The sequence below is a fragment of the Mauremys reevesii genome, linkage group 16, assembly GCF_016161935.1.
Source record: "Mauremys reevesii isolate NIE-2019 linkage group 16, ASM1616193v1, whole genome shotgun sequence".
NCBI classification, from domain to species: domain Eukaryota; kingdom Metazoa; phylum Chordata; order Testudines; family Geoemydidae; genus Mauremys; species Mauremys reevesii.
In genome coordinates, this window is record NC_052638.1 from 8920411 (window position 1) to 8943646 (window position 23236).

The 23236-nt window shown below is 50.2% G+C and overlaps 1 protein-coding gene across 1 annotated transcript in view; it reads right to left on the reverse strand.

The window, feature by feature from the left end:
• The window catches only part of LOC120384367, a 166337-nt gene that overhangs the window by 127620 nt on the left and 15481 nt on the right, over positions 1-23236 (reverse strand). Inside the window, exons 3-5 of the mRNA XM_039503036.1 lie at positions 21227-21556; positions 14102-14425; positions 13198-13527 (exon numbers count right to left, since the gene is read on the reverse strand). Coding sequence (XP_039358970.1) covers positions 13198-13527; positions 14102-14425; positions 21227-21556 — 984 coding nt within the window. The remainder of the gene's footprint in view (positions 1-13197; positions 13528-14101; positions 14426-21226; positions 21557-23236) is intronic.

The window sequence follows — 23236 nt, forward strand, 5'->3', positions numbered from 1 at the left end:
GCAGACCTCAGTCAAACTGCCCAAAAGACAACAGACCCATTCGGTGGCAAAGGTGCTTGGCCAGGTTTGTTGTTGACAAAGCACTTGTACCAGCACCCCATAGACTCAGCATGGACACTAGGACATGTTCGCCCATGAGAATGGACCAGCTCAGTCAGCAGTGGGACTTTCCACTGCCCCCTTGGCCAGATGTGCCTTCTGTGACCCCTCTTTTATACCCTGATACAAACAAGTTGTGTATCACCCCTCTCACGTGCTTAGTTACCACCCTACAGTCTGGACGTGTTGGTTTGAACCATAGGAGGGGTCAGTGTGTCCCTGTACCGTCTTTGGGGAGTGTATTTATTCTTTAACTCTATAGCAGGGTATTCTCGTACTACCCTTCTGGACTGTGTTTAGTGACTAGCTGGTGCCTAGTATTTATTAGGAGTGTCTCTGTTTTAGCAACACCTGCCCCATCTTTACCAAGTTCATGTACTGGACAGTGGCATTGTAAGCAGGGCCTGGCTCTGGCTGATGTTTGGTTCAGGCGTCATCTGGTACCAGGCTCTGTGTTTCAGGCTCTTTCTGCTACAACCCCCATATCCAAACCACCCCAGGTTTGGCCTTGGTTTTCCCAGCAGATGAGTTTGTAAAACCAAGACCTGAACCATCTCCCCTTCTGTTCTGCAGTAGTGTTAGGGCCTCTCCAGCCTTGTTTGTGAGTGACCCCGCCCCACCCCTGTAACTTGAGTTGCCTTGAACTTCCTGATCTGTTGTTCACCTTGATCCCCAGCACAGGAGCAACTCTCCCATGGAGACAGTCTTGCCCTCCACTCAGCATCAAGCCCCAACCCTGCTGGCCTGAAGCTTTCAGGAGGTTGGGCTTATAGAGTTTGCCAGTGAGCAAAGAGTCAGCGCTGCAAACTAATTCCACCACAACAATTTGTACTTCACGGGGTGGTTTGGGGTTAGTCTGATGGTGTAAGGACAATGTCTGTGAGAAGTAGAGATGTGTCAATAGGAAGTGAAGATGAAATAGTTGTTTAGCCATGTTGTAGAGGGGAGGTTAATGAGAGCTAGAACTGAAGGCAAGGGAGAGAGAGAGAGAGAGAGACAGATCTCTCCATGGTCTTAGATTATCTCACTCAGAAACATAATTCCATAAAACATAATCAGGAAAGAAGATAGAAGTTAGCAGAACACCACTTCAGGATGTGCCCTCATGTTCCTTATGACCAATTTATGGAAATATTTTATTATAATTAGAGATATACCAATCTCCTGGAACTGGAAGGGACCTTGGAAGGTCATTGAGTCCAGCCCCCTGCCTTTACTAGCAGGACCAGTTTTTGTCCCAGATCCCTAAGTGGCCTCCTCAAGGATTGAACTCATAACCCTGGGTTTAGCAGGCTAATACTCAAACCACTGAGCTATCCCTCCCTGCTATTGGACACTGAGGTTGATGCATGGGGCATATTTATATCATTACCAAAATCCTTCTTGCTGAAAAGCCACGAGTCACTGGAAAACCTGATGACTGTTGCATGAACAAACTCCAGAAAGGAAGAGGGAAGACTGGACAAAGCGGTGGATAAAAGGAGGAAAAAATAAAAATAACTCAATTTAAACTCTCAAGGAAAACAACAATAAAACACACTCAGAACTATAACAGATTTTGGTTCTAGTACTTGTGACAGGTGGTAGCCTGTAACGGTTGAACTGCAGCCAGCAGCTCTTAGCATCTTAGCTCTTCTCCCATTCTCAGAGGCAGCTCAGGGAGACTAGAAAGGTGCAGAGGCTGAGCTCTGACATGGTGCTCAATGGACTCACCCTCTAAGTCTCTTATTAACTGGTGCTTACAACACTGGGCAGATAGCAAATTGCTGGCATTGACCAGTAATGGTCCCTTAGGTTCCAGTTCCTGTCCCAGACAGGTTCCTTGCTGTGGGTAGGTTCCTGTGTCAGTTGTTTGCTTTCTTCAGAGATGTGAAACCCTCTTCCACATACTGAGCAGTTGTGACCTAAGCCCCTTTCACTCATCAGCTCCTTTTCCTCCAGTTCCATTATGTTTGTGCCATTCCATGTCTCTGGGGTTGGGGTTTTCCAGGGTCCTTAATCTCCACTCCCTGCTGAGATCTGACCCTTCCGAATCCCTGACTTTGTCTAGGTGCTGATTTAACATGAGGTCTGTAATGTCTGAATCCTGACCTGAGACAGCAAGGAGAGGAAAGGGTGAACAGGCTTCCTTGGGAGGGAGGGAAGTACTAGACCCATTCCAAAGGCGGTGTGTGTGGGGGGGTGAGCTGTCCATTTTAGAAGCAGAAGTTGAAATCTGAGCATCACAGGGATGCACACTATTGCCAACTCTTGGTTTTAAAAAAAAAATCATGAATCCACCTCCCTAAAATCATGAGATTTGTCTTCATGTTTTTGACCCTTTGGGGGGTGGTGGTCACATTTTCAAGCTTTCCTCTGCAACCACGAGGGCTAGAAACCATTTTTTGTAAACAAAAGCAGAGATTCGCATGTAATCCTGTGACTCTAGGGGCTGGGCCTCTCACTTCATCCTGTTTGAGCTCCTTCCCATTCATGGGGAGGACCAGCACTAGCTCCCGTGGGCTGCACCCTGTCCCAGCTGGCTGCAGGATGAACTCAAACAATGGTTTTAGTTAGTTTCACTTGCAGCCTGAGGTGTACGTACCTGCAAGGCTGTCATCTGTCCTTTGCACCTTAAAAGAAAAGCAGTGGCCCCCTTAATCTCTGCCGCTGCCTTCCCTGGGCGTTAGTTCAAATGCCTGTAGTTACTGATTCACACGTTGTGATTCCCTCTGGGATGCTTTACCTTTGTTCGTTGCTGGTTTCCTCAAACTAAAATGGATCATTCAGACTGAAACACTCTCTATGTTTTGAAAAAGTGACCCAGTCCCTGTGCAGGACCCAGAGCAGGAACTCAAGTGGCTCAGAGAGCCTGGGTATGTGCTAGAAACTTGCAGACAAACCATTGTTTCTGTAACAATCTCCCTCACACTCTCCCCTCTCCCTCTGTGTGTTACTGGGGCATTGCACGTACCTTCTGCAGTAGGGACAGGGGATGTTAATGTATCCCTCTGTCATCAGCCCTTTGAACTCTCCCTCCTTGGAGAGCTGCACAGATACTACTTCAAACTGGATTCTCCAGGGGCTAATAGACAAAGGGGTTTTGGAGAAATAGCCTGGTTTTAAACTGGCTCAGGGCCTTTTTCCAGGCAATGGGCAGGACCCCGGATCCACAGAGGGCCCCAGCCCTGAGGGAAGGGTTGGAAGGACGGGGGCTTGTCCAGACCTGAAGCTGTGATGAACAAGGAGATCCCTGGGGTGGGGCCAGAGCCCATGTTAGGGTTGGGTGATCGCTGGGAAGCTCATTACCACCTGTGTTGGTTCTTTTGTTGTTTTTAATGGGTTTTTCCCTGAACTGTTTTGATTTAAGAAGAAATAGACTCCCCTAGTGTGACACCCCCTAGGCCACAAGCGGTGTCCCCGTCGCTCACTAGCCGGGAGACCTTTGACAGCGCTTTGCTAGTGAACAGTGAACCCCTCCAGGCTCTGTTCACGCTCAGCCACCAGCATCCAAAGTCAGGCCCAGCTGAATCCACGAATGCTACACCCAGCTAGTCATGAATAGACACAGGGCGGCACCCGCATATCCCTCAGTCCCAGCCTTGCACCCCAGAGCTGTGCATTGTGTACTGCTCAGGACCCCAACACCCGCGAAGGGTGTCAACTCATTAAACATCCGTCGTTCCACCAAGGGGTGATGAACATGCCCCAGCCTTTAACGTGCATAGAGATCCCCCGAACACTCCAGCCCAAAGCCAACTGGCTTAGAAAAACAATGAAACAAGCTTATTAACCAGCGAGAGATTTTAAGTGAGAGAGGCATAAAAGTCAGCACTGGTTAGAAAAGAAAAGATTGTGGTTGTATCCTAACTCCTAAACGTCACCAAGCTGAATAAGATTTGAAAGCAAAAAGGTCTCTCTCTCCCCGAAACTTTCCGCAGGCCGTACTGACTGGGAGGCTTTTTGGCCAAGACTCCTTCCTCCCCCATCCCCTCCCACACACACTTCAGTGATGGTTCTTTGTCTTTCACACACTCCTGCCACCATGTGTTGAGATGGGGAGGCCAGGATGTGGGGAAGCCATTGCCTCTTATTTTATACCCTCCTCCTTTCTGTGAGGATGACCTGCACCCCAGCAAGGGGAGGAGACAATCAGCCTGTGGTTTATGGGAGATTCGAAGCATCTTCCAGGTGAACTGTCAATCTTTTGTTCACACTGTCTTTGTATGTGAGGGATGATCTGCAAATCTTTTGTTTACAGGCCCCACTGCTGGCAAATGGTTGCTTCAATAGCTCATCGTTTTCTAACACCTGTGGTCAGCCCTTTGTTGACACTGGGAGCTAGTCTGTGGGCGTTCCCCAGAATTACAACATGTTTCAGTAACAAACATAAAGCACAAGTTGTACAATGCCGTAGCCAATACCGACGCACACATTTTAACAGGACAATTATGCTCAGCACATTAAGAGTTTTCAACTGATCCCTCACAAGGCACACTTTGTACAAAATATATCAGAACCCTATAAAAGTGGTGAACATGGGGTATAGGGTCTCACACACAGGCAGTGGTGCATAGTAACTTATAAGTGTAGCAATTACACCTATTAACGTCCTCTGAAAGGAGCAGGGCTTTTGCCGCCCCAAGCAGCTGGGGAAGCCGCGATCACAATCGGTGGCACTTGGGCAGCTCAGCCGCGCCGCTTTCTTCTTTGGCGGCAATTTAGCAGCAGGTCCTTCCCTCGGAGAGGGACCGAGGGACCCGCTGCCGAAGAGCCCGACATGCCGCCCCTTCCCTTTGGCCGCCCCACGCACCTGCTTGCTGAGCTGGGGCCTGAAGCCGGCCCTGAAAGGAGGCGAGCAGGTCTCCTTGGCCAACCTGTCGGTGGTGGGAAATATAGTGAAGGCAGGAAATTGCACAGCCTGGAACTACCCTGGTCAGAGGGGAGAGGGCTGCAGTCTCCGCCCAAGAGGTGACACTGGGGAGCTGGCAGCCTGGGAACAGGTGCCCTTGCTGGCCACTGAAGTCTAGGTGCAGTTGCCCAAACTGTGACTGTGCAGATGTTGTTGGTTGTTCTCAGGAGTAAAGTAACCCCAGGCTGAGGCCCGCTCTCTCCGCACTCCCCCAGCAGGGCTGTGTCTTTCTAATTCTTCTCTTTGGGGATTTCTACAGGCTGATTCTGTCTTCTGCAGCTCGGTTTCCTGTTGCCTTTTACAGCATCCTGCGCCCACTTCCAGTTTCTCTCGGCAGGGCTCTGAACACTGTGAAAAATTGAACCCAAATCACAGGGCAGAGCAAAAACTTTTGCTGCTCAACTTCTAAAGCTTCCTTTCTTCTCGGTGGGATCCTGCATGAACCCAGCCAGGGGCGGCTCTACAAAGTAGGCCCCCCCCAGCGCGCGCGCCGCGCGCCGCCCCCCCCCCCCCCCCCCGGTCCCTCCTTCCCGCCTCCCTGCATGGCATGGGGGGAGCTTGAGCCAGGCTCCTGGGAGCGCATGCCTGCGGCAGGGCGTCCGGGCCCCGACCGCGGATCGAGCGCGAGCCGCCGCCGCCGCGCCGCGCGGGCGGAGCCGCGGCCCGGGGACGGACGGACGCAGGCGCGCTCCGCCAGCGCTCCGGCTCCCGCCGGACTGCGTGCCGGCATGCCGCGGGGCGAGCCAGCAGCACCCAAGCAGCGCCCGCCCCCCGGCCGCCGCCCGCGCCGGCCCGCGCCCGCGCTGGAGCCGAGCTTGCTGGCCCCAGCCTTCCCAAAGCTTCATGGGATCAGGCCATCCCTGTGCAGGGCCCGGATTTTCTCCCCCCACATTACAAGTAGCCCCCATGCAACTTGTGTCCCAGGGCGTGTGGGTAAAGATGAAGCGCACTGCTCACAGGTACAGTGGGGGGGGGGGGTTTAATGCTAAAGAAGCATAAAATGATGCACAGCCCTAGTTTAGGTTTTCAAAAGTCTCATCAGTTTAGTGTCTGTTTTGTAAACTCAGCATTGGCTGGGCTCTTCGTCCCATTTTATCTGCCCACCCAAAGCTCATGAGGGGGGTGGGATGGTGCTGGATGTGCTGGTTCTGGGTTTGGCCTCTCTGTCCCCAGTGCTGACGTGCTGCCTGCACTCTCCAGAAGGAGCTGGCCGCCGCAGTATGAAATCTGCAGTTATGATCACAGATCCCCTGAAGTGAGCTGCCTGCCACCGCGTCCAGGCGATAAGTTACAGGTGCCAGACAAAGCTGGTCCCCCTCAGAGAGACTAAGTGTTGCATATTCGCTGACTGACCCGTAAAGGAAAGCGTTTGCTCTGTTGAACAAGAACAGCGCCGCACCCCGTGGGTAGATGAGCAGTGCCCCGGAATGCAAGGGGTCAAACTTGGGAAGGGAGGAAAATAACTGATTCCAGTCTCAAGTGATCAGCAGCCTCGGGCTAAGCCAGGACCCTTGTTACCCCATGGCCTGTTGCATCTAAACTCTGTGACAGAGTCCCTGGATGCTGCAGTGCTCAGGGGTAGCAGGTTGGAAATCCCTCAGCTGCTTCAGTCACGTTTTCCTGAATTCAGGATGAAGGGGGGGAATGGGGAGATGCTTTTTTAGTGGAAACGTAAAGGCTGGAGCACAGTTCTGCAGCAAGGCACGGGCAGGGGTGGAGTCTGTGACTATAGCAGCAGGAGATACACAGGGACCTGGTCATAGCCATGGTAACCTTGGAGAATTTTTTTGTCTGGGTGGGGGAGGGGTTGAGATTAATGGGAGCAGGATCTGGCCCAATATTTGTACAGAGCACAAGTTAATACAATCCTTGTGCCATGGGACCTGGCATCTGTGAAGCCACTTAGAATCATCGAATATTAGGGTTGGAAGGGACCTCAGGAAGTCATCTAGTCCCACCCCCTACTCAAAGCAGGACCAACCCCAACTAAATCATCCCAGCCAGGGCTTTGTCAAGCTGGGTCTTAAAAACCTCTAAGGAAGGAGATTCCTCCACCTCCCTGGCACCCATTCCAGTGCTTCACCACCCTCCTAGTGAAATAGTGTTTCCTAATATCCAACCTAGACCTTCCCCACTACAACTTGAGACCATTGCTCCTTGTTCTGTGATCTGCCACCATTGAGAACAACCAACCTCTATCCTCAAACACTGAAGTAGCAGAAATCTTTCTGGTTAGGATGCCGAAAGAATGGGATGGTGAATAATAGAAAAAAATTATAGTGCTCCTATATACATCCATGCTGCAGCCTCATCTGGAATATCAATTTCAGTCTGGATCACCTGCTCTGAAAAATAATATTGTGGGGTTCAGAGAATAGTGATGAGGGAGATCAAGGTCATTGAAAAATTGTACTAAGAAGAGAAATGGAGAAGACTGGGATTGTTTACCTGAGAAAGGTGATTTGAACAGGAGAGGACATGTAAAATACTAACTGGTCTAGAGAAGATAGATTGGAAAGTTCTGTTCTCTCTGTCATGCAACAAAAGAACAAGGAGAGATTCAACTCAATTAGAATTTGGGAAATTCAAACTGATAAAAGGAAATACTATAACATAATGTGTGATTAAACAGTGGATCTCACTGCCACAAGAAATCAGTGCGAGCAAGAGCACAGAAAGATTAAAAAAAGGACTGTGTATTTATAGGGACATCAAGAATAGCCAGAGTTATCGGAATTGTATTAAAACATTTTGGAAGTGCATAGCCTTAGCCTCGGGTATAAGACAATCTAACTACTAGAGCAGCATGTGTAAAACAATTAACAAAACCAGTTATAAAAACATGGTCCTTTATAGAGACTTCAATCCTGCAAATGCTTAAGCATGTGGTTAACTGTGCGCTGGTTGACTTCAGCAAGGGGCCATCTGAACCCACGGAACAGCAATTCCCACCAGATGTTTCCATTTCCTCTTTGACTGACAAGCAGCTGAACCAATTATAGGGAAGAGTTTTTGGCTCGTCTTCTGAGCATCTTCACTTCAAGGGTTCCATGAACCTCTAAAGTGATTGCTAGGTAGCACAAAGGGGAATCTTTAGGTAACATAAATGTTCATCTCATATTTTCTATTGGCTCGGATGCCACTGAGACTGCCTAACCCATCAGCGATCACCAGGTTCTGCTGCCTCAAAGAGGGGTGTCAGGGAGGAGTCTTTTTAATATGAACACCCGTGAACTCCCTTTCCAGTTATCCAGCATCCCCTCCCCTCCCTTCCATTCAGATCAAGGTTTATTTGCAGGTGCAGAATCTGGCAGGCAGGATGCTCAACACGGTGTTGGGTGGAACGCCTGGGTGTCAGGTGTCTGAGAGCTCCATCTCCAGGTGTACACTGCAACAGCTGATCCTCATATTGTCCGACTGACAGCAGCTGTGGGGAAAAATCAGACTCAGTAAGTTAGAACCTAAAGAATACTCCTGCAGTACGTGCATCACACTTGTCCAAGTGGTTGCACTAGCTCCGTGCATGCCAGCCTGCCAGAAATAAACAGGGCACATTGGACAGACACAGCGATAGGAAATGATCATCGGTGCTGTGAAAGGGAGACCTGAGAGGTAAAGGCCTTCAGGAACCGAAACTCTGTGCTTCTAATTCTGAGATGCCCGGATTTAATGTTAGACACAAACTAGAATGGACAGGCCAAGAAAACAGTCCCAGCCGGGTCTGAAACAGCTTCTCAATTTCAACGCACTGGCACGGGGAAGTTGCCCAGAAGGAAAAAGCAGAAGGACCTCGTGTGTAACTCAAGCTCTGTGGCTGACTCTGCACAGTGACTGCATTGCAGACGTTTCACTCACCCCTCTTTTCTGAGATCACGCACTCTGTAATAATAATCACAGCCAAGATTATAACAAGGGCCCCGAGAACCATTCGGATGATGAAAACAACGTGGGAGGCATTTCTCCTTTTATCTGAAATCAAGAAAAACCTGTCAGTGTGGGATGCAGAGACAGCGAGAGGGACAGATTTGCCTCTAAAGGAGGGACAGAGGCTGATGGATAAATAAAGGGGTGGCAGAGACAATTTAAAGATGAAAAACTGTTTCTCCCCCACCCTTAATATTCCACCCCCTTCTGTGTCACAGGCAGTTTCCTTGGCCTTCCTTTTTTGCAGCAGGTTCCTCTTCCTATGCCAGCTGCTGGGAGCTGTGGGGTCATCGGGCTGGGTTCAGCCCTCTGCCTAGGGGAGCCTTCCCATGAGGCCAGCCAGCCCGCTGACTCTGCCGCAGGAGTAGGGAATCCCTAGCAGAGCAAGATACTAGAGACCTGGATAGAGCTCTTACCGAGAGCAACGCTGCCCTAACTGACCCTATCTGTGGTTTCCTGCGCCTGCCAATCCAAAAGGATAAATGTGACTCCATACCTAGCCTAGGGGGATGGATCTGTGACTGCCAGCCGACTCGGGCTCTTGGGGCTGAAGCTGCGGGGCGGTTTCATTGCTGTGTAGACTTCCCGGCTCGAGCTGTGATCCAGGCTCTAGGGCCCTGCAGGGGTGGGGGGGCAGTGAGGGAGAACTATAAGCTGCACAGACTGAAGGCAACCTCATAAAAGTTCAGATCAGTCTGGATAATACTCAGATGAGCATCCAGAGTGTGAAGGAATATGCCCAATCTTTCGAGCTTTGTCCGTCTCTCCTGAGCTCGCATCTCACGTGCTCTCAAAAGGAGAAAAACCTACCATAATGTTAATGGTGTTATCTATGGTTATGGGGACGCTCAGAGAAATTTGTGGATTCCTGTGTTAGGCACTTAGACGTGAGTGAGAGGGAAACGTGAGCTCAATATAGTCACTGAGGCACATTAGAGCACAAGGGGGCGAATGGCAATGAGGAAATCAAAACTGGCTGACGTTGGAAAGATGCTGGAGGACAGTTACTGAGCCTGGAGTGCGGGATGGGATTCGGGTCCTTGGATCTCTGAGGTTTGCGCACTCTGTCAGCTGCTCCAGTAGAACAGAGGAGACAAAGGAACTGCGCACTGAGACCCCAACTCCATTTCTCTTGTTTTAGAGTTACAGGCAAATTGTCCTCAGACCGATGTGTCTGGAAACAAACTCGAATTCACATGTACAAACAAATCATTTCGTTTCTGTTCATACATTAAACCTGCCCCAGGTTGGCACTGCCAGCTGTGACTCGGAACTATCACGGGTGAATACTGGCCTGCTGGGCATCATAGCATTCACCAGGCACACCCCTGATCCTGTGCTAGGTGCTGTACATACACGTAGAGAGCCAGTCCCTGCCCTGAGGAGTTTAAAGTCTAAATAGACAAGACAGACAGACGCTGGGAGAGGAAATATTATCTCCATTTTACAGATGGAGGCACAGGGAGACTAAATGACTTGCCTCAGGTCATACAGGCGTCTGTGACAGACAGAAATAAAACGAAAACCTAATTTGTAGTCTCCTGCTCTAACCACTAGCATATACTGCCTTTCTGCTATGCCTCTGCTGTACCCGTCTGCAACAGGGCGCCTGCCCCATGGGCTGGGGAGCCTGGGCTGAGCCAACCCCAATTACAGGATAAGTCTCACCGGAGAGGAGTCAGGTGCTTCCAGTACAAAAGAAGCAGGAAGTTGCTGAGAAGGGGGCAAGCCCGGGAAATTGTGGCCATGTGTGTGGACACTGCAGCGAGTGAGACGGGTCCTGCAGGGTTCTGAGCCAGCAGGAGAGAAGCTCAAGAAGCTGGAGAAAGTGAGGAAATGTCTCTAGGCTGGGAGGCCTGGGAGAGGCCCTGGCCAAGCCCTGTGGGAAAGGCCTGTGGAGGGGGAGAAACACCAGGTAGGAGGTGCTGGGGAGCAGGAAGACAGACCCTCGGGGAGGTAGGGCCGTGCCCAGCTGAAACTGGGATGAAGACTCTGTGTTCTGTTTTTGAAAGAGTCTGTGTTGTTTTGGATTATCAGGAGCAGGGGCGGCTCCAGGCCCCAGCACGCCAAGCGCATAGAATCATAGAATCTCAGGGTTGGAAGGGACCTCAGGAGGTCATCTAGTCCAACCCCCTGCATGCTTGGGGTGGCAAGCCGCGGGGGGCACTTTGCCGGTCGCCGGGAGGGAGGCAGGCAGGGTGCCTTCAGTGGCATGCCTCCACCGAAGCCGCGGGACCAGCGGACCCTCCACAGGCACACCTGCGGGAGGTCCACCGGAGCTGCGGGACCGGCGACCGGCAGAGCGCCCCCCGCGGCATGCCGCCGTGCTTGGGGCGGCGAAATGTCTAGAGCCGCCCCTGATCAGGAGCGAGACGCTGCACTGGGGCCTGGAGGGCCAAGATGCCCCTGGGGACTCGATTTACTGGACTGCAGGAGGTGATGGTTTGAACGACCTTTAAACTGAGTAAGTTGTTAAAGGGCCCTGAAGGGGGGAAAACAGGTAAGGTGCTGAAAAGTGGCCTCTGGCCACAAGTTGGTGCTTGAGAGCCACTCGTGTTAGACTCTCCTGTTCTCAATCTCAGGGTGTCAATTGCAAATCTGCCACTTGAACCAAAAATCATCAGAACAATACACGCAATATGTATCACCGCTCCGCTTTCCCAGCAGCATGTGCTCACCCCGTTGCCGGTAGGGAGAATGGTGAGCTCAGACGCAGCAATAGGCATTAGAAATGTTGGGGATTTCAAATGTGCTTTTCCTCTTCACTTGGCAGATGGGAAGGATCCTTCAGAGCTAGAACCAGCTCAGTGGACGGCCGTCGGGAGTTACAGCAGAACCTCTCTGTACATATTGCCGTGCCCGCATATTGCAGATGGCCCCTAGGCACAGAATCCTAGAGCCACAGGGTTAGATGGGGCCACAATGATCGGCTAGTCTCCCCCCGGCAAGATGCAAGATTTGTTGTGTTTAAACCAGGGGGTCTCAAACTTCATTGCACCGCGACCCCCTTCTGACAACACAAATTACTACACGACCCCAGGAGGGGGGAACGAAGCCTGAGCCTGCCAGAGCCCCACTGGCCCAGGTGTCAGGGGAAGCCAAACCCAAGGGCTTCAGCCCCAGGCAGAGGGCCCGTAACCTGAGCCCTGCTGCCCAGGGCTGAAGCCCTCAGGTTTTGGCCCCAGGCGGTGGGGCTCAGGTTTTGGCCCCAGGCCCCAGCAGGTCTAAGCCAGCCCTAACGACCCCATTAAAATGGGGTTGTGACCCACTTTGGGGTCCTGTCCCAAAGTCTGAGAACTGCTAAACCATCCAAGACAGGTGCTCTCCAGCCTCCTTTTGCAAACTGCAGTGAAGGAGCTTCCACAACCTCCCCAGGCGTCTGTTCCATTCTCAGTTAGGAAGTTTTTCCTGAGATTTAATCTAAATCCACTGTGCTGTAGTTTGAACCCAGCCTCTTGTGCTGCCCTCTGGGGCAAGAGACAGCAACTTTTCTCCATCTTCTTTATGGCAGCCTTTCAAGGACTTGAAGAGCACTATCACGTCCACCCCCTTAATCTTCTCTTTTCCAAACTACACATACCCAGCCTTTGCTCATATGGCTGCATTCCATCCCTTCGATCCTCTTTGTCGCTTGCCTCTGGATCCTTTCCAGCTTTTCTACATACTTTCCATACAGGGATGTGTTCTGTGCATGGATGAAGATGTTCTCACAGAATAAGAAGCAACTTTTTAGCCATAACATTGGTTTAGCTCCAGATGCAGATGGACATTGGGGGCTGCTTCTTATCCCATCCAGTGCAGTTGTAGTGTGGTGCTGAGTCAGGTTCATCATCCTCCTTAGCGTTCTTATGACAGGCCAAGTCCTGCGAGGTTCTGAACACCCCTCTTCAGGGGTATTTGGGGGAAATTTTCAAAAGTGCCTATGTGACTTAGGAGCCTACGTCCTGTTAGCAAAAGTGACTGATTTCAATGGGAGTTAGGTGCTGAGATGCTTTTGAAAATCCCAACTACAAATTTTGATGCCTAAACACCTTTAGAAATCTGGCCCTGAGTGCCTAAGTCCCCTCTGAAAATTGGAGGCCCCTAAATCACTGAGGTACTGTGAACTATGAACCTTCAGTTGCTCACAGGCTGGAGCCCATATTTTTATGGGTTCTATACTGTACACACCTGAGAATTCAGACCCGCTTTTGCCAGAAACAGTCATTCATTCTCTGTCCTTTAGGCCTCCATTCGCTGTCTCTCACAACATGAAGATCAGATAGGAAAATACTGGTACTTACGAGTGATGGTCACTTGGGTTCCGGCTCCTGACGCAGACCAGTTCCTAGCTGTGCTCCCCACCTCACACATGTAGGTTCCTGTATCGGTTACATTCACGTTCTTCAGAGTGAACGAAGCAAAACCCTTTTCCAAATCCAGGGCTGCTGAGCCCCCGCCTCTTTCACTCATCATCTCCTTCTTCATTTCCCCAGTTCCGTTATGTTTATACCATTTCACATACAAGGTCTTGTGGTTTTTCAATTCCATGAATCTACACTCCATGGTGAGAACTGACCCTTCTGACTCATGGATACTGGCTGGGGTCTGATTCACCATCAGCTTGGGAATTTCTGCAGGAGAGAAAAAGACGATTGCACCTTGATGCAGGAGAATTTCAGTGGCAATGGCTGGTGACTGGGGATGTATTTAAAGAAATGTCTCCCACTCCAGTATTTTGTGTTCTTTTCCCAGCCTGGCCATTTAACATCCCCTGCTTATCAGAGGTTAAAGTGATGCTTTCACTTAGTTCCACTCATAGCTTTAGGATGCCTGGCAAGACCAGCAAACCATCCCTGCACCTCACCCCACCCCGAATGTTCAGTCTGGGCACGCAGGCAGGCATTGAACATACCAATGGGTGTGCGTGCAACATGGGCAAGCAAACATTTAGAGACTAATTTGAGGCCATGTGAAACATTTGGCTGTAAAGAATCTAAAATGGAAACATTGTTCCCCTTTAATACCGTCCTGCAGGGCTCTATCTTGCAAGCAGTTTAGTGCTTCTGGGCAGGCATGGAGCACCCTCAGCTCCCATTGAAGGTGGAACTGAAGACACTCAACACCTTCCAGAAGATCTGTGCTCTTGTTCTCACTCGCTCACCCCCATTTCCCCAAGAAGATCAGGTAGGAAATTCCAGCACTTACTCTCGATGGTCAGTTGGGTTCCTGTTCCATTCCCAGAGAGGTTCCTTGCTGTGATCCCCACCTCACACACGTAGGTTCCTGTATTAGATGAATTCACATTCTTCAAAGTGAGAGAGGCAAATCCATTGGCCAAATGCAGGGTTGTGATCACCTCTCTCTCATTCACCAGCTCTTTCTTTAGTCCCTCGGTCCCATAGTTATACCATCGCACATACATGGGGCTGTGGTTATTGACTGTCTTGAATGTACAATTCATGGTAAGTTCTGAGCCTTCTAAATCACTGACACTGGCTGGGGTTTGATTCACCATCAGGTCGGTAATTTCTGCAGAAAAAGAAACACAGATGATGGCACCTTCATTGAGAAACAGTTCAACATGCCAGCAGACAAGGGCAGATGTACAAAATGAATCTCTCCAGTCCTGCCATTTAGTTTCCCCTACTTGTTAAGAGTTTAATCTGATGTTGGTTCGTTTGGCCCCATATCGGGCTGTATAGTGCATGTCAAGACTTTTTTCTGCTCTGTTTAGTGAGCAGGTAACCTCAGATGCTTCAGTCTAGACAAACCTCCTCCAGCAATGTGACTACTTACCCAAACCTTGTGTACGCCTGACATACCTGTCAAATTCCTCACATTCAAAACCTTCTTGAGACCTATTTCCCTCCACCAGCCTAACACAGGGCAAGAGAGAGGGTGGCCAATTCTCCTTCGTTACAGAAAAATGGGATTCACTGAAGGACGTGGAATGGGCAGTTCTGAGAAGTGAGGCACTTCTGCTGGCAACGGCAGGGGAGTGAGGATCAGGTGCAACCGTTGTTCTGGGCAGGGCTGTGCTTACAGCATAGCGAGAGAGTGTCAGCAAGTCCTTAGCACTGGTTTTACTGCTGGAAACTTCAGCAGCTCCAGGGCCAGGAGGCAGCTGAGCAGGGGTTTTGAGGATCTCCATGGCCCCCAGATGTTGGATTGAAGGGCCTAAAGCCCTGTGTGGATTTAGTCCTTTAATCTCTGTCTCATTTCCCAATCTACTGTTAGGACATCTGCCCATTCTCCCTCCTTTTATCTGTCTTGTCTATTTAGCATGTCAGTTCTTTGGCACAGGGGCTCTCTCACTATGTCCATGTCAGGGCCGGCTCCAGACCCCAGTGCGCCAAGCGCGCGCTTGGGGCGACATTTTGCCGGCAGGGTTGCAGGCGGCTCCTGCAGACCTTCCGCAGTCATGCCTGCGGGAGGTCCACGGAGCCGCGGACCAGCGAACCTCCCGCAGGCATGACTGCGGAGGGTCCGCTAGTCCCGCGGCTCGGGTGGACCCCCCACAGGCATGACTGCGGAGGGTCCGCTGGTCCCGCGGCTCGGGGCGGATGGATTCCTAGAGCCGCCCCTGGTCCATGTACAGTAGAGCTGATTGCAAATGTTCTGGCAAAACTTACCTTAGACTGAAAATGCCAACACGCTGAAGAGAACTGATTCACCAAATCGACTACAGATTTGACTCCACTTTCATCAAAACGCACCCACGTTTCTGTTGGTGTTCCAAGAGCCACAGGGTTAAAAAAAAGAACTAACGTGCCTGGAGGATGGGTCCATCAATGGCTATTAGCCAGGATGGGCAGGGATGGGGATGGCAGAACCTGGGAATGGGTGACTTGGGATGGATCACTGGATGATTGCCTGTTCTGTTCTTTCCCTCTGGGGCACCTGACTCTGGCCACAGTCAGAAAACAGGATACTGGGCTAGATGGACCTTTGGTCTCACCCAGTGCGGCCGTTCTTATGTTCTTATGCCCCGGGAGCCCCAGCTCAGGGAGTCAGGAGTCGAGTCTCGGGGCGGATGGGCTCCCACTCTGCAGCAGAGCCAGATCTCTAGGGGCTCTTGCTGTCTGCTAGGCTCCCTGTCCGAGCCAGGGCTCCCGGCGCTTCCAGTGTCCCTGCCATGGAGCTGAAAGCCTGGAAGTTCCAGGACCAGCTCCCAGGGGTGCAGCTCTGGGGTAGCTCCGCCATGCAGACTGCCCCAGGCTGGAGATCCCATGGCTCCTAGAGGCCTGGGCTAGTGACTCCCCAGGCTACTCTGCTCCTGAGCAGGCAGCTGGTAACTGGCCTCTGGGACTCTGGAAGCCCTCGGGTCCTTGGCCCTGGTGCAGTCCTTGTCCGTCTGGGTTTGGAATGAAGCCAATTCTGAAATATGAAACGTCTCACAAGCTGAAACCACCAGCTCTAGTGTACAGGGCCTAGCACAGTGGGCCCGACATGTTGGTTGAGGCCTCTAAGCGCTATTGCAAAGCAAACACTAAAATAATAACCTATTACTGAGCCAACAACTTCATCCTGACTCTGCTCAACCCGTTGCGGGTTTGGGTTGGACTCTTCGGGGGCTAAACTAGAGGGATGCCCACGTTATTTTGCTTCTGTAGGCCAAGCACATTGCATGCACTAGGGACTCTTTGCATCCCTCTGTCACCAACAAGGTCCCTAGGTGCCACCCTCCCACCCCCCTCTATTTCAGGGACTCTCTAGCCCCCACCCTTGTGCCAGGAGCGCTGTGTGTGTCCCATTTCTCCCCACCCCATGCTACAGTCTCCAATTCTGCCACAAGCCAGGAGCTCTCTGTGCCCTAATTCTCTCCCTTTCCACCATTCCAGGGTCCCCCATTCTCCCTGCATGCTCAGGGCTTTGGCTGTACCCTCATTCCAGCATTATCCCCAGACCAGGTCCCCCATCCTCCCCATGCCAGGGGCTCTGTGTGCCTTCCCCACTGTTATTAGTTCTCCTCTTTCTGCCGGGACATCCAGAGTGTCAGCATGTTACACTCTACTGGGGAAAGGAGCAGTGATGAGAGAGGAATGTTTTTCTACTGGAAAGTGTTAATTGGTGCCACAAACTGGTTCTTTGATTTAGACAGTTACAGAAGTGTTTTGCTCCAAGCTGTTACTCTGCTAAACAGGGAGCAGGCACTCCATGTGTCCCCCACTTTCCCATTTGAGTTTTCTGGTTTCCCCAATATCAACAGAGTTCTGCCCAGTGATGCCTTCAATACTCCCTGAAATTTTGGAAGTGATGGGCTGTGGTGTTCCAAATTATTGTGTCACAGACAAAGAGAAATGCCATCAAGTTCAGTGCACTGTAGCTGTGTCAGTCCCAGGATATTAGAGACAAGAGGGGTGAGATAATATCTATTATTGGACCAACTTCTGTTGGTGAGAGAGATGAGCTTTTGAGCTCCATAGAGCTCATCCTCGGGTCTGGGAGAGGTACTCCCAACATCACAGCAAACTGCAACGCTTAAACTCCTGCACAGATTTCCACCCCAACTTCAACAACCGCAGCCAATAAACTCTCTCTCTTGCCTCTCAGAATGTTTCCCCTCCTTGGTGGGAGGTGGGTAAAATTAATATTTAAATATTTTTGTCAGCAAAACATGCAGCAGACAACCCTGGGCCTTTGCCGGCGTATGGAGGAGTTTGAGTTGGGGACCATGGAATTGAAAAAAGTCTTTTGTGGCAGTAATGATGCTGGGTCACAAGAGAGCTTGAAACATAAAAATCAGCTCTTGTGGGACCTGTTTGATAGCAAAGTTCAGGGCGCACTGGTAAGGAGCCCGATTTCAGGGCCTTTCTCAAGTGGATGCACCTACTCAGTTTTTCTTCAGTCTGGAAAAGGAACATGTGGCGCAGAAGATGATTGGCTGCCTCAAGACATCAACGGGCAGAGAGCTTTCAGATCCTGTGGGGATTAGGGACTTTGCTGTGAATTTTTTCTCGGACCTGTATGCAGCAGAACCAGTGTCCATCGGAGACTTGATGGTTCCTTAAGGCTCTTCCTAGGATCTCAATGTTGGATGTGGACAGATTTGAGCACAACCTGACACTCTCACAATTGACTTCTGCCCTAAATGGCTTTGCCCCAGGGAAGACCCCTGGTATTGATGGTTTGCTTCTTTAATTTTATAAGGCCTTTTGAACCCTTCTTGGGCCTGACTTACTCCAGGTGTTTCAGGAGAGCATCAAAGAGAAGATACTGCCACTCAGTTGTCATCGCGTGGTTCTTACCCTCTTGCCTAGGAAGGGGGACCTTGTGGAGGTGGAATAATTGTGGATCTGTGACCCTGCTTTGCTTAGACCATAAACTTGACAAAGACCTTGACAAATAAATGAAAATTGTGATTGGTTTGGTCATGCACCCTTATCAGACCTATTGCATCCCCAGCAGATCCATTTTTGATAGCCTTTTCCTATTGCCGGATGGAATTTCAGCCTCAAATGTATGATTTGCACATTGGGCTGATTCCCTTGATCGAGAGAAGGCTTTTGATCGTGTAGATCATAGATTTTTGTTTCATATCCTTTGTGCTTTTGGTTTTGGGCCCACGTTTGTCTCCTGCCTTCAGCTACAGTAGAACCTCAGGGTTATGGACACCTGAGTTATGAACTGATCATCAACCACATACCTCCTTTGGAACCGGAAGTACACAGTCAGGCAGCTAATTTGAGATGGGTCTCATGGATATCTTGGTTGCCAAACTCAATTTTCATTCAGTTCACTGGGTTTCCCAGTTTTTATCAGAGGTGGAATCAGCCCTTTCTAGGGGTGGGATTGCCCATCTGTTAGGTTCCTCCTTGAGCAAGCTGTTCCTCATTACACTAATGTTCCTCTTTTCTTGCATGTTGCTCCTGCTGTGGGTTGGGATTGACAAGCCTGGGAGTTTTCTTGCCTTCAGCAAGTCTTCTGAATTTAGTTTTAATAGCTCGGGACATAAGTCATCTTATATGCCCGTGGCAAAACTTTATCATTTTCCAATGCTTGTTGATTTATCCCAATATGGTATGGAGAAGACAGCTTCTGGTCGTATACTGTATTCATCCAGCCTCGTGAAGTGGCCACAAGTCTCCAATTGCAAAGAGGATGGGTGACCTCCAGTGGAGAATTCCTCACAGGGCTATTGACATACATGTGTTTATGCATCATTTGACTCTGTAGGCATCCGTGTCACGTCCTTATTGTATCACGGAGGAAACTGTTTTTCATGTATCTTTCTTGTTCCAGTTTGCAGCCATTATCTGTATTAGGGTATTTTTCAGTTATTGGCCATTGATTTTTTTTTTCTCCTACCATGTTTATTTTTACTGTTAAGTTCAGGTTCACAAGTAGATCGGTGATATGCCTTGCAAACTTTATTTTGGGTCAAGCAAAGATGGCCATTTTAAAAAGTAGATGATGATACTGGGGTTGCCAATATTCTTCGGGTTTTTAGATTTTTAGTGGTTTTATGCCTTTATTGGGAGGTTAGATAATATACACTTCTTAGCAATTTGGACCAATTTATTAATTGGCGGGCTATTGGAAATGCACTTTGTACTGTCTGGGATAGGCAGTTAGTTTTGAATCTGTAATTTATTTTCCTGTTTTTACTGTGTTTCTGCACTGATTGTATTAACATTTTAAAGGTCAAATTCTCTGTCCTTCTCCACCTTGCTGGTCTGTCCATGGAAATCAGGTAGGAAACACTGGGTGAGGATCACGACGCAATGGCTGTTTTGGGCAGGGCTCTGTTTATAGGATAGCTCAGTGGGTCTCAAACTTTTTTCTGGTGACCCCTTTCACATCACAAGCCTCTGAGTGTGAACCCCCCACAATAAGTTAAACAGACTGTTTAATATATTAAACACCATTATAAATGCTGGAGGCAAGGAGGGATTGGGTTGGAGGCTGACAGCTTGTGACCCCCCCCCCCCCAAATAATGACCTCATGACCCCCTGAGGGGTCCCATCTCCCAGTTTGAGAACGCCTGGGAGAGTGAGAGTGTTTCAACAATTCTTTAGCACAGATTTTACCAGTGGAAACCTCCAGGGATAGTTGGCAGCTGAGCAGGAGCTTTGAGGATCACAGTGGCACCTAACGGATGGACTAGGGCCTAAATCCCTTTGTGGATGTAGCCTTTAATCTCTCTCACTTCCCAATCTACTGTTAGTACCTCTGCCCATGTCTCCCACCCTTTGTCTGTTGTCTATTTCGATGGTAAATTCTTTGGCACATGGACTCTCACTAGGTACAGTGGAGCTGCTGGCAAATTTTCTGGGAAAACTTAGATTAGTTGGGAAAAGCCAAGGCACTGAAGCAAAAGGTTTCACCGAATCTATTACCAATTCAACTAAATGTTCACTGTGCTCTGTGTGCACCCCCACCCCCCCTTACCTCCTTCCCAGGTTCCCCCTTTCTCCCCCCATGCCAGGAGTTTGTGTGCACCCCCATTCCATCTGTACCCCCATTCCAGAGTCACCCATTCCCAACCCCAATGACAGGGGCTCTGTGACTGCCCTTCGGACCTTCCTCCACCATTATTATTTCTTCTCTTTCTGACTGGGAGATAAATCATTCAGGACACTCCATGGGGGGTGGGGGATGAGCAGAGATGAGACAGGAATGTTGTTCTACTGGAAAGAGTTAATTGGTGCCATCAATTTAGGGTGACCAGATGTCTGGACTTTATAGGGACAGTCCCAGTTTTCCAGGCTTTGTTTTTATACAGGCGCCTATTACCTCCCATCCCGATTTTTCACACTTGATATCTGGTCACTCTACATCAACTGGTTCTTTGATCCAGACAGTAACAGAGGTGGCTTTGCTGGAAGCTGTTGGTCTGCTAAACAGAGAGCAGGGGTTCCATGTGTCCCCCACTACTTCCCTTTGGGTTTTCAGATTCCCCAATATCAGTAGAGTTCTGCCCACTGATGACTATGATATTTCCTGAAATTTTGGAAGTGATTTGCAAGTCGTGTGCAAAAGTTATTGCATTATAGACAGAGATGCCATCAACTAGAGTGAAGGTCTCACAGGATCATCCAGTTAGGAACCACCCCTCACACCCCATCTCAAAACAATTGTTGAATATCTGGGGCTTGACCCTGCATTCCTTGTGCAACCAAACCCCCACAGAAATCAGTGCAATGCAGGATCAGGACCATTGTACGTACCCCAGAATGTCCCCCAGTTTTGCTCACAGCTCTGCCCTTTACGCTTTGTGCTGCTCCACCTGCCCCAGCACCACCTGCCCCAGCTCTCTGGAACCAGGCCAGTGTCCTGAGCTCCCCCAGAGGGTTTTGTAGAACAGAGAAGGAAATGCTGGTATTTACCATCGATGGTCACTTGGGTTCCAGTCCCAGGATATATCACATCTTTGCTCCCAAACCCACATACGTAGGTTCCAGAATCAGTGACGTCGGCTTTCTTCACAGTGAGGGAAAGAGACCTCTTTTCTCTATCTGTTGATACTATGATTCGATCTGTTACATTCACCTTGGCTGTTGCATTGTTTCTGGTTTTATTCCATTCAACAAACCACCTGGCTGAATTATTGCTTGTGTTGAATGTACACTCGATGGTGAACTCTGACCCTTCCATTGCACAGATAGAAGGGGGTCTCTGATTCACCACAAAGACAGCAGCAGTATTTTCTGCAGCTCCTGAAACACAAAGTTCAGTGTCAGTATTTGACATTATTGCAAAAGAGGAAGAATTAAATCAAACAAAATTGTTTGCAAATGATCCACTGCAGAATGTTTCCATTTCTCTTAACGGAAGCCAAGTGCACGAGCAGGAACTCCCTGCTGCAGGTCACGGCATGAAGTTCAGAGCGGTGAGTGGGGAGGGCTCAGACTGGGCAGTTTGCACAGGCCCTGCTGGCCCTGTTAGCCGGCCTGCCCCACTGGCTCCAGCCTGCCGTACGGGCTCCAGGGGCCTCTCCCTAAGTGCCAGCCAGAGAGCACTGGGTGGCTCCTAGGGGTCTAGAGAGAAGCCCAGATGCAGGGAATTGGGCCTGCAGGCCCCACGGTGGAGTGTCTGCTCCAGGGAGGCAAATCTCAACAACAATGGGCCAAGCAAAGACTTGGTGGGGGGGGGTCAAAGATGGGAGACAGGAGACAAAAGGAAGGTGGAGGGGGGAAAAGACTGAGAGAGTTGGGAGTGGAAAAGAGACGATGTGAGAAAGAAAGTGACTGTGTGCAGAGCAGGGGAGAGGGATAGAAAGTTGTAGGGGCCTAAGGAAAGGGGAAGTAAAATAGACAATGAAAAAGATGTGAGGAAAGTACGAGATGGAAGGAAAAGACGCTGATCCTCGTTGTTGTTATTTATACTTATCCCCATTGCACCTAGAGTCCTCACCCACTAGTCCAGCCCCGTGTGTCAGGCCCGGTACGTACTGTCAGAGCCAGTCCCTGCCCTGAGGAGCTCACTGGCTCAGAGTGGGAGAAGAACAAGAGATGCTGTAGAGGGGGAGTTTCCTTATTCCCTAGGCACAGGGGCCCCACCAGTCTCTTCCCAGTACGGGGGGCTGAGATGGGCCAGACAGAAAATTGGGGGGCTGAGCCCCCCATTGCCACAAGGCTCCACCCCTCTTTGTAGCCCCTCTCCATGGCCAAGTCGGAGGCCGGGACTGGGCAGTGAAGGTGTTGGCTGCTGACAGCCAGTAAGAGCTGCCCTGGCAGGGGAACCTGGCTCCAGGGCCGGCAGATCCCTCAGGGAGCAGCAACCACAGGGGTGGGGCCCAGGAGCCTGGGCTGGAGTGGGTCAGTCTGGGCTGCTGTGGGGAGCCCTGGATCTACCACCTGCCCTGGGTGCTGCGCCCTGGGGTGTGGGGATAGGGATCAGGGGCTGTTCTCAGGCACCCCAGTCCTCTGCCCAGGTGTATTTCTCCACTGCTTCCGGAGCTGGGAGCCCTCCCAGCAGCCTCTGCTCTCTCCATTCTGCCTTCAGAGCTGGGCAGCTGCAGAGTGGCAGCTGCTACAACAGGAGTAAGGAAAATTTTGGGGTGGTTATAGCCTCTGCAAGCGCTGCCCCCACCTGTGCACTAGACCACACTGCCTGCCCCCAATATTATTATTATTTATTATTATGCAGTGCTGCTAACCAGCACAACACTCTACAGAAGAAAGAGCAGGACGATTTATTCCTGTCTGTGCTGATGAAATACCTTCTATTCCATCAGTAACTAGGCAGGATGTAAACTAGCAATGTTACAGGTAAACTTTTTTTATTCTGCAGGACTGGATAACTTGCACACAAAAGCATATCAACGAATTGGCCGAGGAGCTTGCTGAACCGTTTAGTTTTTAATAACTCTTGGCACAATGGGGATGTTCCAGGGA